The following is a 13,305-nucleotide window of genomic DNA, read 5'->3' as shown; positions in this document are numbered from 1 at the left end:
GGAAATTTTGTGAAGAAAAATGAAAATTTTCTTCTTCTTTTCTTTTTTTTTTTTCTTTTTTTTTTTTTTTGGTCATAGGGTGGAAAAATTCCAGTGAGATGGACAGCTCCAGAAGCTATCCAGTACCGCAAGTTTACATCAGCCAGCGATGTGTGGAGTTATGGAATTGTTATGTGGGAAGTAATGTCTTACGGAGAACGGCCTTACTGGGACATGTCAAATCAAGATGTAGGTTATACTTTGTCTGTTTGTGAGCTTGTGTGTGTGTGTGTCTGAGCATGTGTTAGTAAAACAAAAATGACATATTGTAAACACATACATATGTGTTTCACTATACATACATAAAATGTTGGTTTAGAAATAAGATTTATCAGAATACCTTAGGGTTCTCACAAAATGAAAAAGCTATAAAGCTTTCACTTTTTACCTACATCTCTAGATTGTTCTTCCATCATTGGGATGTTGTAGGTCTCTCTCTCGACTATCAAGTAAAATTGGAAAATCAAAAATAATACTATGTGCTCTTCACTTTATTACACTTAAGCATAGAAAGAATTATATTTTTTTCCAATAAAAAATAAATCTGAGGTTTCTGAACCTCAGAGCAATGTTTAATCAGTTGAAAAAAGTTGTTAAAACTCTGAGTGGCAGGTAATGACCTACTTCGGCATTTTCAAGTTAATTATGCTGATTTAACAATATCCTTGTTTGCATAAAATATGACCCAGAGCAACAGGTCAGCAGTAATAGAACAGATGGGTGTTAATCTTGATTTCTGACAAGAGTATCTATTAGTATAGAAGGTACACAGCAAAAAGCCATGCAGGTGAGAAAGATGTCAGAAAGTGTCTCATTTAAAGTTCTTCAGGTCAGGGGCTTGAGTGTGGGTTTTTTTATTATTTTATTTTTTGATCGAATGATCGACATCAAAGTTGGAAAAAAAAAGATAAAAGTGTAAATGATGAGTCAGTTTGGCACAGTGCAAAGTTGTTAATATTTGACAGGTCTCAGTGTCAAAGATTTCATGGACTGTCAAAATATGGGCAAACAAGTCCTTGGGGCAGAGAAAGAGAAATATTTACATTCCCTAGACACCCAGTAGAGTTTCATTTCTTTTGACACCTTCCTTCTGTACTAGATTCAAACATAAAAGAAGTCTGACAGAAATATATGATGCCTCAAAGGCAAACCTTACCTATCTTTCAGGGAACAATAAGGAAAAACTTTTAAATATGGGAGAAATTTTGGTATTTTCATGTTTCTTGTTGGATTTTGAAAAATATGCCCTCCATTGGAAACTGGAAGTAAAGTGCATGACTGAACCTTTTTCATAAAACAAAAAAATTACCACTTCTTGCAGTTTCATTTCTTTTTAGAATCTTACGTGATAATCTTCAGTAGCACATAGTTAAAAGGTTAATCAATTGCTTGGTAAAATAATGTCAAATATTCTTGTATGCTGTGATCTTCAAACGTGTCCTTCCAAAACATGCGCACATCCTACCAATCCCCTAGATCAATTTATGATGCAAAAAATTTAGAAAAATCTTATGATTAGTTAGTTATTCTCCTTCACAGTTACCAATGGGAGTATTTAGCTGGAATGAAAAATGCTAAATATGTTTATTTAAATTTTGCATATATACTCAGGCAGTTTATATATCTGACGTGTATCATTTTGCCTAAAATTGGATGTGGGTATAGTCATAGACCAGATTAGATCTCCTAAAAAATATGTCTCCCTGACTTCAGGTCTTTAGATGGCATTTCTTTCATTCTGCCCCTCTTCTTTTAAGTCATTGTTTTAAACTGATGGAGGGTACAAATTTGTGTTGAGGTATCTTTTTAAGCAAAAGTCCTCCCTTTAGCAGCAGCCTGGAACTAGGGTACACCAGAAGAACACTCATCCTAGAAGCTCCCCACAGAGGCACTGCGGGTAGAGCACAGATACACAGCGTTCCCTCAACCTCTCTGAACAGTGGGCTCCCCTCAGTTTAACCCTTGCTGGTAACAGTAGCCCTCAAACTGCTGCGCTTTACCCTGTTCTCCTATTAGACTTCCAGTGTTTGCTGGTTCTTACCCTCGTTCAGTTATTGACCCTAGTGCACATCAGCTTTTCAGAAAGGGGCAAGAGCTTAGGCTTACGTATTTTTTCTTTTACCTACACCTGGATTTATTACCATTATTATTATTATTTAATATTATTATATAACAAGAAGCAGAGTGATAACATTATGTTGTCTGATCCAATTACTCTTATTTAATAGTTCTTCGTTGGCAACCAGTATATATGGTGAACCGACCTGGCCCTCTTCTCATCTACTTTACATCCTCAGATAGCCTGATTATGATAAAAGCATACTTGACTCTTAACAGAGCAGTGTCACCTTTTCTTTTTGCAGCAAAAGCAGAAATTGGAAAACAAATTATGGGAAGTGTAAATAATATAACTCAGTTCTATTAGTAAGAACTCCAGCTGTGTTCTCCTTGTAGCCTTGCTTATTTAAAAAAAAAAAAAATAAATCCTGCATCTGTTTCATTATCTCAGAGTACTGATTTTTTGGAACCCCACCTCCACCTTTCTTAGCAGATTAGACACCTGTGCCCAAGTTTTGTATAAACTTAAACAAACAAACAAACAAAAACCCAAACCCCCAAACCTTTCCTAGTCTATATTTCACAATGTTTTTCCAGTGTTTTAGATATTCTCAGCAGTTCCACCCATCTCTAGCTAGCTCATTATTTTATATTTCCCAGTTACATCCTTCTTGCTCAGAATACACATCAAAAAAGCTGATTCTGCAGTATCCTCAAAAACTTTTGAAAAATAATATCACCATCTTGATCCTAACCTCTCTTCAGGTTTCTCTGAAGATTGTAGTGAATGTGAAAAGGTCCTGTTCATGATCCTTTCATTCATGTTTTCACTATTGTGTACACTCTTGGATTTAGTCTTACCTACATGGCTTGCCAGTTCTAACGGTCATAGATATTTTGGTGGTGGTTTTGCTGTTGCTTTCAGATACTTTTTCACTCCTTATTGGTGGTCTCTTCCTTCTGACCTCTTAAGCTTTGTTTGTAGTAAATCATATGTAGTATGCACAAAGCGTTTAATACCTTTTACCTTCTAGGTCAGAAATTCCTGCGTTACTTTGCATAGCATACCAGTTGTCCTATACACACTGTAGCTTATTTGTCACTTTTGTTCCACGGCTGCTTCAAGCATAAGGAGCCATTCTTTTGTTTTCCCTCTTAATACTGCTCTAAAAGATCTTACATTTTACTTTCAATATATTCTTTCCTATATAGTCCTGTTTTTCTAATGGCCCTGTTCTGCATAAAACCTCTATCCTCACCTTCTCTGACAGATAGCTTCACTGTCTCTAAACGGTCATCACACTCATTCTTCAAAGTGTGGCTGTTGCTGCAGGAATTTAATATTTCTCCATCATTTTTGAGTTGTAGGACAGTATTGTCTATTCTAAATGTTCAGATAGAAAGCCAAGGCCCAAAGAGATGGAGCAACTTCCATGAGATTGGAAGGACATTCTGTGACGTAAACCTGCAGTAAGTGCCCTACCACCGGGCTATGTCTTCTCTGTTCACAACACTTACTTTCTGCAAAATGTTTTGATACAATTATGGACTGCAGCCAGCTTTTTGAAGGTCATTTTGTATTCTTTGCAGTTTTGTCTGCTTTGCAGTACACTGTTTTTACATTTTCTCATACAACCTATGGAATATTTTCCATCTGAGTTTATTTTCACTAAACCCGGATATTCATCAACTTTATTTATTATACCAGATCTACTTCCTAGGGCTACATCCAGAACAGCTTATGATCTTGCTTTCTGTACAAACTGAGGAAGAAGACAGTCCTATGCACTACCCTTCAGGAGCAAGCACCCTTCCTTAGCAATTCTAATACTGCTATGTCAGTCAATGTCAGTGTGCTTGAAATCCCCCATGAATGGTGTTTTGGCCCTTTTTCGCAAGCCTTTCTTATCTGCCTTGCTTCCTGATGTGCTTTCTTATCCTGCCCTCAAGGTTTACAGCAGTTTCCTGTGATTTTACTTTACCCATTTTTATTTTTTGCTTAAATCCAAATAGACTTGGCTAAGGAAGTCAATTGGGTGGGTGTAATTCTTGGTTCAGACATTTATGTTCTGCTCCAATCACATCATCATCTAACAGCATCTCTTATTAAAACTAATTTTCTCTTTAGGTGATATATTAAAATACCATTCAGCCAGGTCTTCCTCTCTCACGTGGCACATTCCTGCTACTTTATCATTAATATAACATGGCTAGACATAGAATACAACATTTTTCCCCCTAACAATTTCTGTCTGCTAAACATTTTTCTTGGATCCTTTTGTAGTATCTTCAGGCTTTTTGTATTTTATATGTGCATGCATAGATCCCTATCCATTTACGAGACAGTTGGTTCTACCACACACTCTTTCACAAAAGCCTTGGGGCAAGTAATAATGCTGTCTGAAATAACTCCATTTATCAATCTATCTTTTGCTCTCTCGGTGAATTTAATTGTTGTTCCCCACTGCTCACCTGACTAGGTAATACAGCTGCGCTCTGCACATATAGAAGAATATGTGTAAGAAGGCCAAAGATAAAGTCAGGGAAATTATTTGAAAACAGGAAGGCTAGTGTCAAAACAACAGTCATATTTTTGCAACACTGATGGAAAATTTTAGTTTATTGATTTTCTGGGGGTTTATTTTTTTTTATTATTTATTGTACTGAGTAGCAATATATATGTTTAAATATCCCTTGATGAAAAATTAACTATGTTGGCTACTAGGTTATAAAAGCAATCGAAGAAGGCTATCGTTTGCCAGCACCCATGGATTGCCCAGCAGGACTGCACCAGCTGATGCTAGATTGTTGGCAGAAGGAACGTGGTGAAAGGCCGAAGTTTGAGCAGATAGTTGGTATTCTGGACAAAATGATTAGAAACCCAAACAGCTTGAAAACCCCACTGGGAACCTGTAGCAGGTAAGAAAAGCTCTAGTGTGTGTTCTTATGATGGTGCATGTGGCTGGGTTCTGGATGTTCTGCTTGGTGGCTGCTCCCAGTTCACACTTACTCCATGTGTGTCTCACAGTTCCTCCTTCCTTCTGTTCCCTGTTCTTCCCTTCCCTCATTTGCCCTTCTTTTTTTACCATGCTGAACAAAGCCAAAAAGGACTTTCTTAAAAAAATAACCAAAATAAAGTAAATAACTTGGAACTAACACATTTCTCAGTAAACTACTGCCTGCTCATCACGCTTTCCACACTTTCACCACTAGCAGTCTTTGTTTTCCTTATTTCTTAAAGTTGTGAAGTCTGGAGGGCAAGGATCATGAGTTACTGTAGTTTTATATGATGTATCCCTTGCCCTAAGAACTGCTACAGTAGAAATAGTAATTAATCGTACTCATTCTTGGCCAATGTACTTTGACATGCTACACTCTAGATTTTTACCTTTCATTTTCTGGCTTTTAACTCCTTTCAGTGATTGCATCTCATTGTATTTCATGGTGTAGATTTTAATGGCTTCTTCATAAATTTCAGGTGAATTATTTGATTGTGGTAATCTTTTGATCAGTTAGCTAGATCACTACACTAGGGAATCAACTGGCCTGTACTCTACTCCCAGTTCTTCTACTGCCTGATTTCCTGTGTGACCTTAAGCAACTTACTTTGTGTCTCTGCTCTTTCCTTGTCTTTGTTTTGTCCCATCCAATTGAATAATGGGAATAGATACTACTATATTTTCCAAGATGCTTAAAAGAATAGCATCTTTTTTTTACTCAGCAACTTTAGTTGCAGCTGCTGTCATGCTAGGTAATAAGGTTGATTTTCTGTTAGTAACAATAGTCCACTAGGCAGATTTTGCTCACTCTGACTTTTCATCTTTTACGTGAATAAGCTTAGGAAGTATATGTTGTGAGCTACAGAGCAGTCAAAAGCTACTCACAGAATAACCTAAGCTGTGTATAAAGGCCTATTACTTTCTACTCTTGACATTTTTAGTACCCCAAACTTATTTGACTCTCACCTTGCTAAATACTCCCTGATGTTTTACTCTCTTTGGAAACAACTTACTTTCCTTTTTCCTTCTCCGTAGACCAATTAGCCCTCTTCTGGACCAGAACACTCCCGATTTTACCACTTTCTGCTCCGTAGGCGAATGGTTACAAGCTATTAAGATGGAAAGATATAAGGATAATTTCACAGCAGCAGGCTACAACTCTCTTGAATCAGTTGCCAGGATGACTATTGAGTAAGTTAGTACTGGACATGTTTAACGTGCATTTAGGGAATTTCTAGGTAAAATAATACACAATGTTCAACTCTAAAACTTTATCCTGAGTACAAACATGGTACTTGGGATTAAGCCAGCTGGTTTAGCAGCTGATGGTGTTATATTAGAGCATCCCATGAAAGGGCAAATGCCCTGCTACCTATGTGTAGCATCACTTCTTTCCCTGCTTTTGAGGCCAATTAAAAAAACACCAAATGGCTAGAATCTGAGGAAGAATGTGGCCCATTTTGAAGTATGTATTTATAGGAAAATAACCACTTTTGCCTCCACTACCTGACCTTTTTCCAGACACGTACTAGGAAGATGTGGAATTTTCTTCGAATTGGCTGGGGGTTGCCTGTGTCCTGCAAGAAATGACTTTGCATCAAGATAAAAGTCTATAGAAGCAAAACAATTTTCTGAAGGCAAGCATGGCCTGTATTGGTACTGCCATCTTAAACAGGTCTTCTTGGCACCCTGCAAACAATATTCTTGTTCTGATGGCTGCCAAACACATGTAATTCCTCTTATAGAGGGCAGTGGGTTTCTAAACAAGTTTCTAAAAAGAATATTCTCAAGTTTGCAACCCTACTGTTATCTGCCTGGTATCACTAGAGGTCTCAGCCTATAGCTTGGGAATGTCATCAGAGCCCACAAGCTTCTACTAGGTCAGTAGCACTAGTAGCAGTGGAACTGAACCGGCTGCTCCTTTTTCATTTGCATGATGGGAACGGGCCACTATGCAAAGGGTTTCTCCTGGCATCTCTTTAGGAAGCAGAATGTGATTCCCAAAGTCTTGGTTTTGTACCTAACTTTGTCCTGAAAGCCACCCAAGGTATTTTACAAGAGAAGTGTCTCTTTCTTCGGTTGTCCTTAAAAACCCCAACAAAAGATTATCATAGCGCAAAACTTACTGGCCTCATTCTCAGATGTGGAGACACATGCAGTGTAATTACATGACATTTGCCATATAATTGCACTCCTTGCTGAGAAGTTGAGCAGTGCCTATATGAACTTCATAGTACTGAGCTGAGGTTCCAGTATAGCTTCAATGTTAGAAACCTGTAGCCCAGACCACTACGTAGCTTTGACTCACAGTTGAATACCATACAATAGCAGTCTAAGTTGAAAAATTAACAATGTACGCATTTATCTTCCCCAGGGATGTGATGAGTTTAGGGATCACGTTGGTTGGTCATCAAAAGAAAATCATGAGCAGCATTCAGACTATGAGAGCACAAATGCTACATTTACACGGCACTGGCATCCAAGTGTGATAGACATTTCTCCCTTATGAGGGAGGTGACAGACTGAGAGAACAGCACTGGCCTTCAGTATATATGAAGTGCTGCTAGAAGACACTTGATTTCCTGGGTCCTTCCTGCAGTGAATAGAAGAGCTACAAGAAGCACCTACAGACTTGAACTCCTAAGTGCCACCAGAATTTATGAAAAGGGAATTAGGATCCACCAGTGGTGGCAAGGAAAACAGCAGTGACAATAAACAAAGTACTACCTGAATAAACATACAAACACCTTGAGCTCTCTAACCTCCTTTTTATCTAATAGACTTTTTAAATGTACATAAAAATTTAAAAAAGAATATATTTGTCAGATAAAATCATGATATTATTGTTGAATTCAACAAAATATTTTCCTTAAATCTGTGATTTCTGAATCTTTTTTTAATCATTTGTGTTTATTCTTCATAAAGACTTTCTTTTAGTATGATGTTTATATCTTTGGACCTTTTTAGTGCTAATTCTATGACACATTACTACACTGGGTACCTCTGAAGGATTATTTGAGTTTCTAGAGATTTAAGAAGCATGACCAAGCAATGTATATCTGTCCAAACTTTGGTATCCTTTTGTGCCATTTACTTTTGTTAAATCAGTACCGTATTGACATGGCTAGCTAATTGGCAGGGAGTCAGGAAAATGCAAGTTGCCAAGAGCTCTGATATTTTTTAAAGAATTTTTTAAGGTTACACATATACTATCTTTTAAAAGAAAATAAAAGAGGAAAAAAAAAAAAAAAAAAAAAAAAAGGAAAAGCAATAATGACCCCTAAGTAGTTCTAGGCACTTTTAGCAAATTGTTTGCAAGATGATTTTAATGGACTAGAGTTAAAGTGAGATATACTCTAAGACATAGATCTTCAACTGTAAACTTGCTGGGACACTGCATTGAATGGACAAGTGATTGTAGGCGTGTCTCAGAACATGGATGCAGTTCTCCAGTGTTATCTAAACCATTTAATCTGAGCACACCACATTTTTTTTCAATACTCTGCATTAGCAAATCTGAGAGAAATAGCTGGCATATATTTTGTATGAGTTTAAGCTGTATGCAGTCCAGCTGTCAGAATAAGGACATAGATTTTATATGAGAACTGTAGAGCATGAGGCAAGGGGCAGTTCAAAATTTTCAGGTTTTTTACAAGCTTTTGCTGCTCTGAAGAAACATGCATATGTGTGCTCGCACAGACACAACTCGCTCATCAGGAACACAGATGCAAGAATAGTTGCTGAATGGAATATCTTTTTACACACCTATATATGAATTTTGTTTGATTAAAACATTTAACTACCGTAAGCAATAATGAACGAGGTCTTTACGGATATTGCAGGAATGTATATGAACCAGAGAGAAAAGCTTTAAAAGAAATCTGAAAATTGTGAACTACCCCAGCAATGAAATGCTGTACTTCCAAAGAGAATTGGGCTGCTTCTATTGATTTTGATAGAGAAAGATCCCAGGGATCAGTCATAAATTGGTCTTGTTTGATAATGTGGGCATCCACACAAAAAAAATAAAAACAAAAGAAAAACCCTGTAAATGTTCCTTTGTAAAACTTGTAAATTTTATTTATACTGTCTTGTTTTGTACACACGTTTATGTGTAGTGAGCTCTGAATACATTGAAAATGCACTATATTTTTCTATTTTACTTGCAGAGCATCACAAACAAACATGTATATTCAGTGCTACATAATGTGTTTTCCCACATTTAGGACCAAAGATAGTTATCAAAAACTTAAATGCATCATTTCTCCCCTCCTTTTTTCTCCCCCCTTTTAGATCACTGTACAGTGTTATATTTGTCATTTTATTTATTTGTTTCATTAGAAAAATCAGTTTGGTTATACTAATTTTTTTGTCCCCCCTGCCTTTGTTGAAGAAAATCTGTAAAAAGCTTTTAACTAGCATAATCCCGTTACATAGACACTTCCATTTGTAATCTTTGTAATAGACTGTAAATATATTTTTGGAACTATAATGCAATGTGCATAAGGGTTATTTTTCAGTGTCCATATATGATTGTTTATACAATTCACAGCACTTTACAGTCATGCTGAGAAGCCTAATTTATTGCCTGGATTTGGGCAGAGTAAGAAAAAAAGGTGAATATTCTTATTTCATATTAGATTGTCATTCAGTAGAAATGGAGTTATTTTCATGTATGCAGCTCAAGATGGTTTTTTAACTATTAAAATTAATTTTCTAGAAACACTGTAGAAGTAAGACGCAGAGTAGACTGCATGCCCGATATTGAAATTAGTGCAAACAAGCACTCGGCCAAGGCACTTTGAGTAGCCGTTGGAACACCCTTAATTAATAAACATCCGTTTTGTGTAGAAACAAATGCTAAGTGCCTCAGTACTGGGGTGAGCATCTGTGGGCAGCTGCACAGGGTGCTTGTCAGTTTTGCTGCTGCTTTAGGCACCCAGCTGTGAATTTAGGGGGCTTAAATTCAGACACCTGCTTCCTCATAAATCTCGGCTATTGTTTCTGAGGGCTCGGTGTTTAAAGGTGCGATGCAGCAATGCTGGTATTGCTGAGAACCCACTAACCCTAGCTGCAGGAGACTTGAGGCCAGGCTTCACCTTTAGGACTTGTTCCGTCAATGTTCTGAAGCACAGAGGCCTCAAAGCGTGCGTGGTGACCTGGGATCCCACATGCAAAAGTGAGGGCCCTAATGGTATTTCTTCCTTATTTTTCCTTGTTTGATTTAAGCCATCTTCTTTGAATAGTAAATATGTTTTAGCATTCATCTATACACCTTGACTGCCTTAATGTTGCCACAGATTTTTACACGTTTGAAAGTGGTAGAGTAGACCCAGAAAGCACAATCGCTATCAATACTCCCATCTATCTGTTCAGAACATTACTGCGATTTTAGAGCACATGCATGTAAATGGGTTTGTAGCTGGTAGAGCAGCAACATGTTGATGTTGGTTGCAGTTCCCCAGGTTCCAGGAAAACATAGTCCAGCGTAAGAAAAATAAAGTGCCAGAGAAAGTTGATGTTCGTGGGAGGAACGGAAGAAAAAGTTGGGTCGGAGGGAGAATTAAAGGCTAAATGATGAAACAAAGACATTATCTCAGTTCTGGCTTAATTTTATTGAATTTGGAAATTGTGTATCGTTTAAGACAGATTATCAGGCTGTCAGTGAGGCTGATCTTTCTTGACTTTATCCATCTACAAGCATCTAAAAGAGATGTGCCTAAGACAAGCAGGATGAATCTCCCTCTGGGAATGCTTATCTCCATTACCTGTAGAGGGACCCCAGATGATTAGCTTAAATTAGGCATCAAATGTCTAGATAGTTAGGTGAGGTGATTTCTACCCTATATGTCCTTGGCTGCTGCAGTTTCCCCCCCGCAAGCTGAGTGTCATAGAAAGGCAGATCCTCCACTGCCAGTCTGTCCCAGAATGTATTTAAACTGGGCTTTATCACAGAGAGAGGTGATTATTTTTTTTTTATTCCAAGATTTGTAACAGATCATCTAAATGCTTTTTTGTATGTGGGTATTAATTCTTGAAAAAAATTGTGATTGTTCTGAGGAAGACCTGCCTAGTAAATTACAGTTATTTAATATTTTAAATAATCAGAAATATTTGCTGACATACTGCTTCACTACAGAGGTTATGTGATCAGATATGATAGTTGCTGTTTGCAAAATCATGTTTATCTAAAGCCTTGTCATGTAAAAATCTCCAGGAGGCAAAGATGCTTAAATGTATCTCAAATTGAATGTTGCCCTTAATATCTCAATAATTGAGCTCTGTCTGTATTATTCTCCATTTAAAATGAGGTTTTTATATTTGTTTAAGCTGGAGTTATCTGGCATCAACTGAGGGAGTTTGAAAAAATGATTTTAAATTAAATTTGCTTTTCTCCACTAATAGTAATATACAGTAAATAGTTTCCACTGTTTTGAATGTTACAAAACCTATTGCTTTAATGTGGGGGATGAAGGGGTTTATTTTTGTTTTGTTGTTGGTATTTTTTTACATTTATTGGTTAGTAGTTGAAATAAAAAATGATAATTTGTCCTTAACTTTCTAATATAATTCATATATAGCAATTTTGAGATTGATTTAAATTCTGCGACTCCCGGGTTACTACTGAGATGGTTATCATGTCACTACACCTATAATACCAAGTGATGCCAAGGCACCCTGCCACAAGGGTGGGTTCAGCTGGCATTCTGTTGCCCAGTAATGGCATGAAACAATCCACTGACCATCTGTGAGACGTGAAGGCCAACTCAGCCCAAAAAGGGTCATTTCACCTTTCAAAAATATATATGTGACTTGTTAGAGCTAACGCTCCTTAATGCATTACTTCCCTTCGTGCAGTTAGAAAGCAGTATGCTCATGATATGTGTTTGGGGTTTGGTGGGGTTTGTTTGTTTGTTTTATTTTATTTTAAATGACTGACATTTGGGGTACTTGTGGAAGAGAACAGTTCCCAGACAGGATGACAAGCCCAGTTTGAGAAAAGTATGATACAAATTCTTGCCTGACGGTAAATCGGGCAGCACGTGCTGCAGGGGTATCAGGCAGTTGGTGCTGTGATTTGCTGAGCAACTAGCACTGCAGGGTTTGTGCATGTTCAGGGTCTGTTAGGACTGCACATCTGATGAATTAACTGATATGTAGAAACAGGTGATTTTTCCCCCCCGCTAACTTGGAATGGATTTGTAGATGGTAGATTTGGGCAAGACTACTCAAAATTCTTAGCTTCAAACTAATTTCTAGTAAAACAAGAAATTCCGGGCAGCAGCCTGTATTTTCTCTCCTATTCCCTCAAGGTTTGTCAAGCATAGCCAACAATTACTTTTAAACAGAGATCTTTATTGTTTGCCTAGTGCAGCCTTCTATTTACTTGGGAATAGGCAGTTCTGTAATTAAATTTCCTGCAAAAAGGACTGGGGAGACATAGGGGAGGGGGGAGGTAATACAAAAGTTTGGGGAAAAAAAAAAAACACGGACAAGAAAGAAAATCCCAGTCCAACAAATGACCTGCGAAACCCAAAGTATGGCTGGGCTCACCATTTTTGTAACACATTCCGTATAGGAATTTGAAAAATATAAGAGGTTAAACCATAGGCACAAAATCTGCAATATCCTGATAAAAGAGTAGTGGCAGAATGCAAGCTACATTTGTGAGAGTTTTTCCTCTCTGGATTTGGTTTTGTGAGATTTTTAAGTTGCAATAGTTAACACATGCATTTAAAGTAAAATCTCTTGGGACAGGCCAAGGGCCAAAACTAGTGTGTCTATAAAATCTGTTAAATTCTCAGTGCATTTTCATGGTGGGTAAGGGTTAGGCAGTTTGATAGTGAAAGAAGTCATGTGGAGCCTGCATGCTGTACAGACTGTAGATTATTTCCAGCGAGATTATGAAAGGGTTAAAAAGGAAACCCTCACTTTTGTACGTAGTGAAAAGTCAGAAGATGGGAGGGAATGGAGAGAGAGGGGCAAGAAGTCATTCAGAATGTGTGAGTCTAAGACGTAGGGCTCCGCAAGACATTGCTGGCAGGGGAGTTAAGGAGTGTCAAGATTTTTTAAGTAAAGAGACACTGTTAATAAAATATACCTAATAATCTAATGTGGAGTGGTTTCAGTACTCTGATTTTTCCTCAGGCCAGATTGGAATTTGTCAAAGAGACTAAATTGAGACAGATGGGAAAGCCACTGGTAATAC

The 13,305-nt window shown here is 37.5% G+C and overlaps 1 protein-coding gene across 5 annotated transcripts in view; it reads left to right on the top strand.

The window, feature by feature from the left end:
* The window catches only part of EPHA7 (EPH receptor A7), a 170,443-nt gene that overhangs the window by 146,630 nt on the left and 10,508 nt on the right, over nt 1-13,305 (top strand). For 3 of the 5 annotated variants that reach the window (XM_037392607.1, XM_037392604.1, XM_037392603.1), the window contains exons 14-17: nt 79-228; nt 4,823-5,016; nt 6,132-6,287; nt 7,471-9,588. In XM_037392607.1, the coding sequence (XP_037248504.1) occupies nt 79-228; nt 4,823-5,016; nt 6,132-6,287; nt 7,471-7,585 (615 nt within the window). In that variant the 3' untranslated portion in view covers nt 7,586-9,588. Of the gene's footprint in view, nt 1-78; nt 229-4,822; nt 5,017-6,131; nt 6,288-7,470; nt 9,589-13,305 lie in introns of those variants that run through there. The other 2 variants (XM_037392608.1, XM_037392606.1) reach the window with 2 other exon arrangements.

This window comes from Falco rusticolus, chromosome 6 (genome assembly GCF_015220075.1).
Source record: "Falco rusticolus isolate bFalRus1 chromosome 6, bFalRus1.pri, whole genome shotgun sequence".
In the NCBI taxonomy this organism is placed as follows: Eukaryota; Metazoa; Chordata; class Aves; order Falconiformes; family Falconidae; genus Falco; species Falco rusticolus.
Note: the sequence above shows the minus strand (reverse complement) of the source record. Positions and strands in the feature narration are given on the sequence as shown.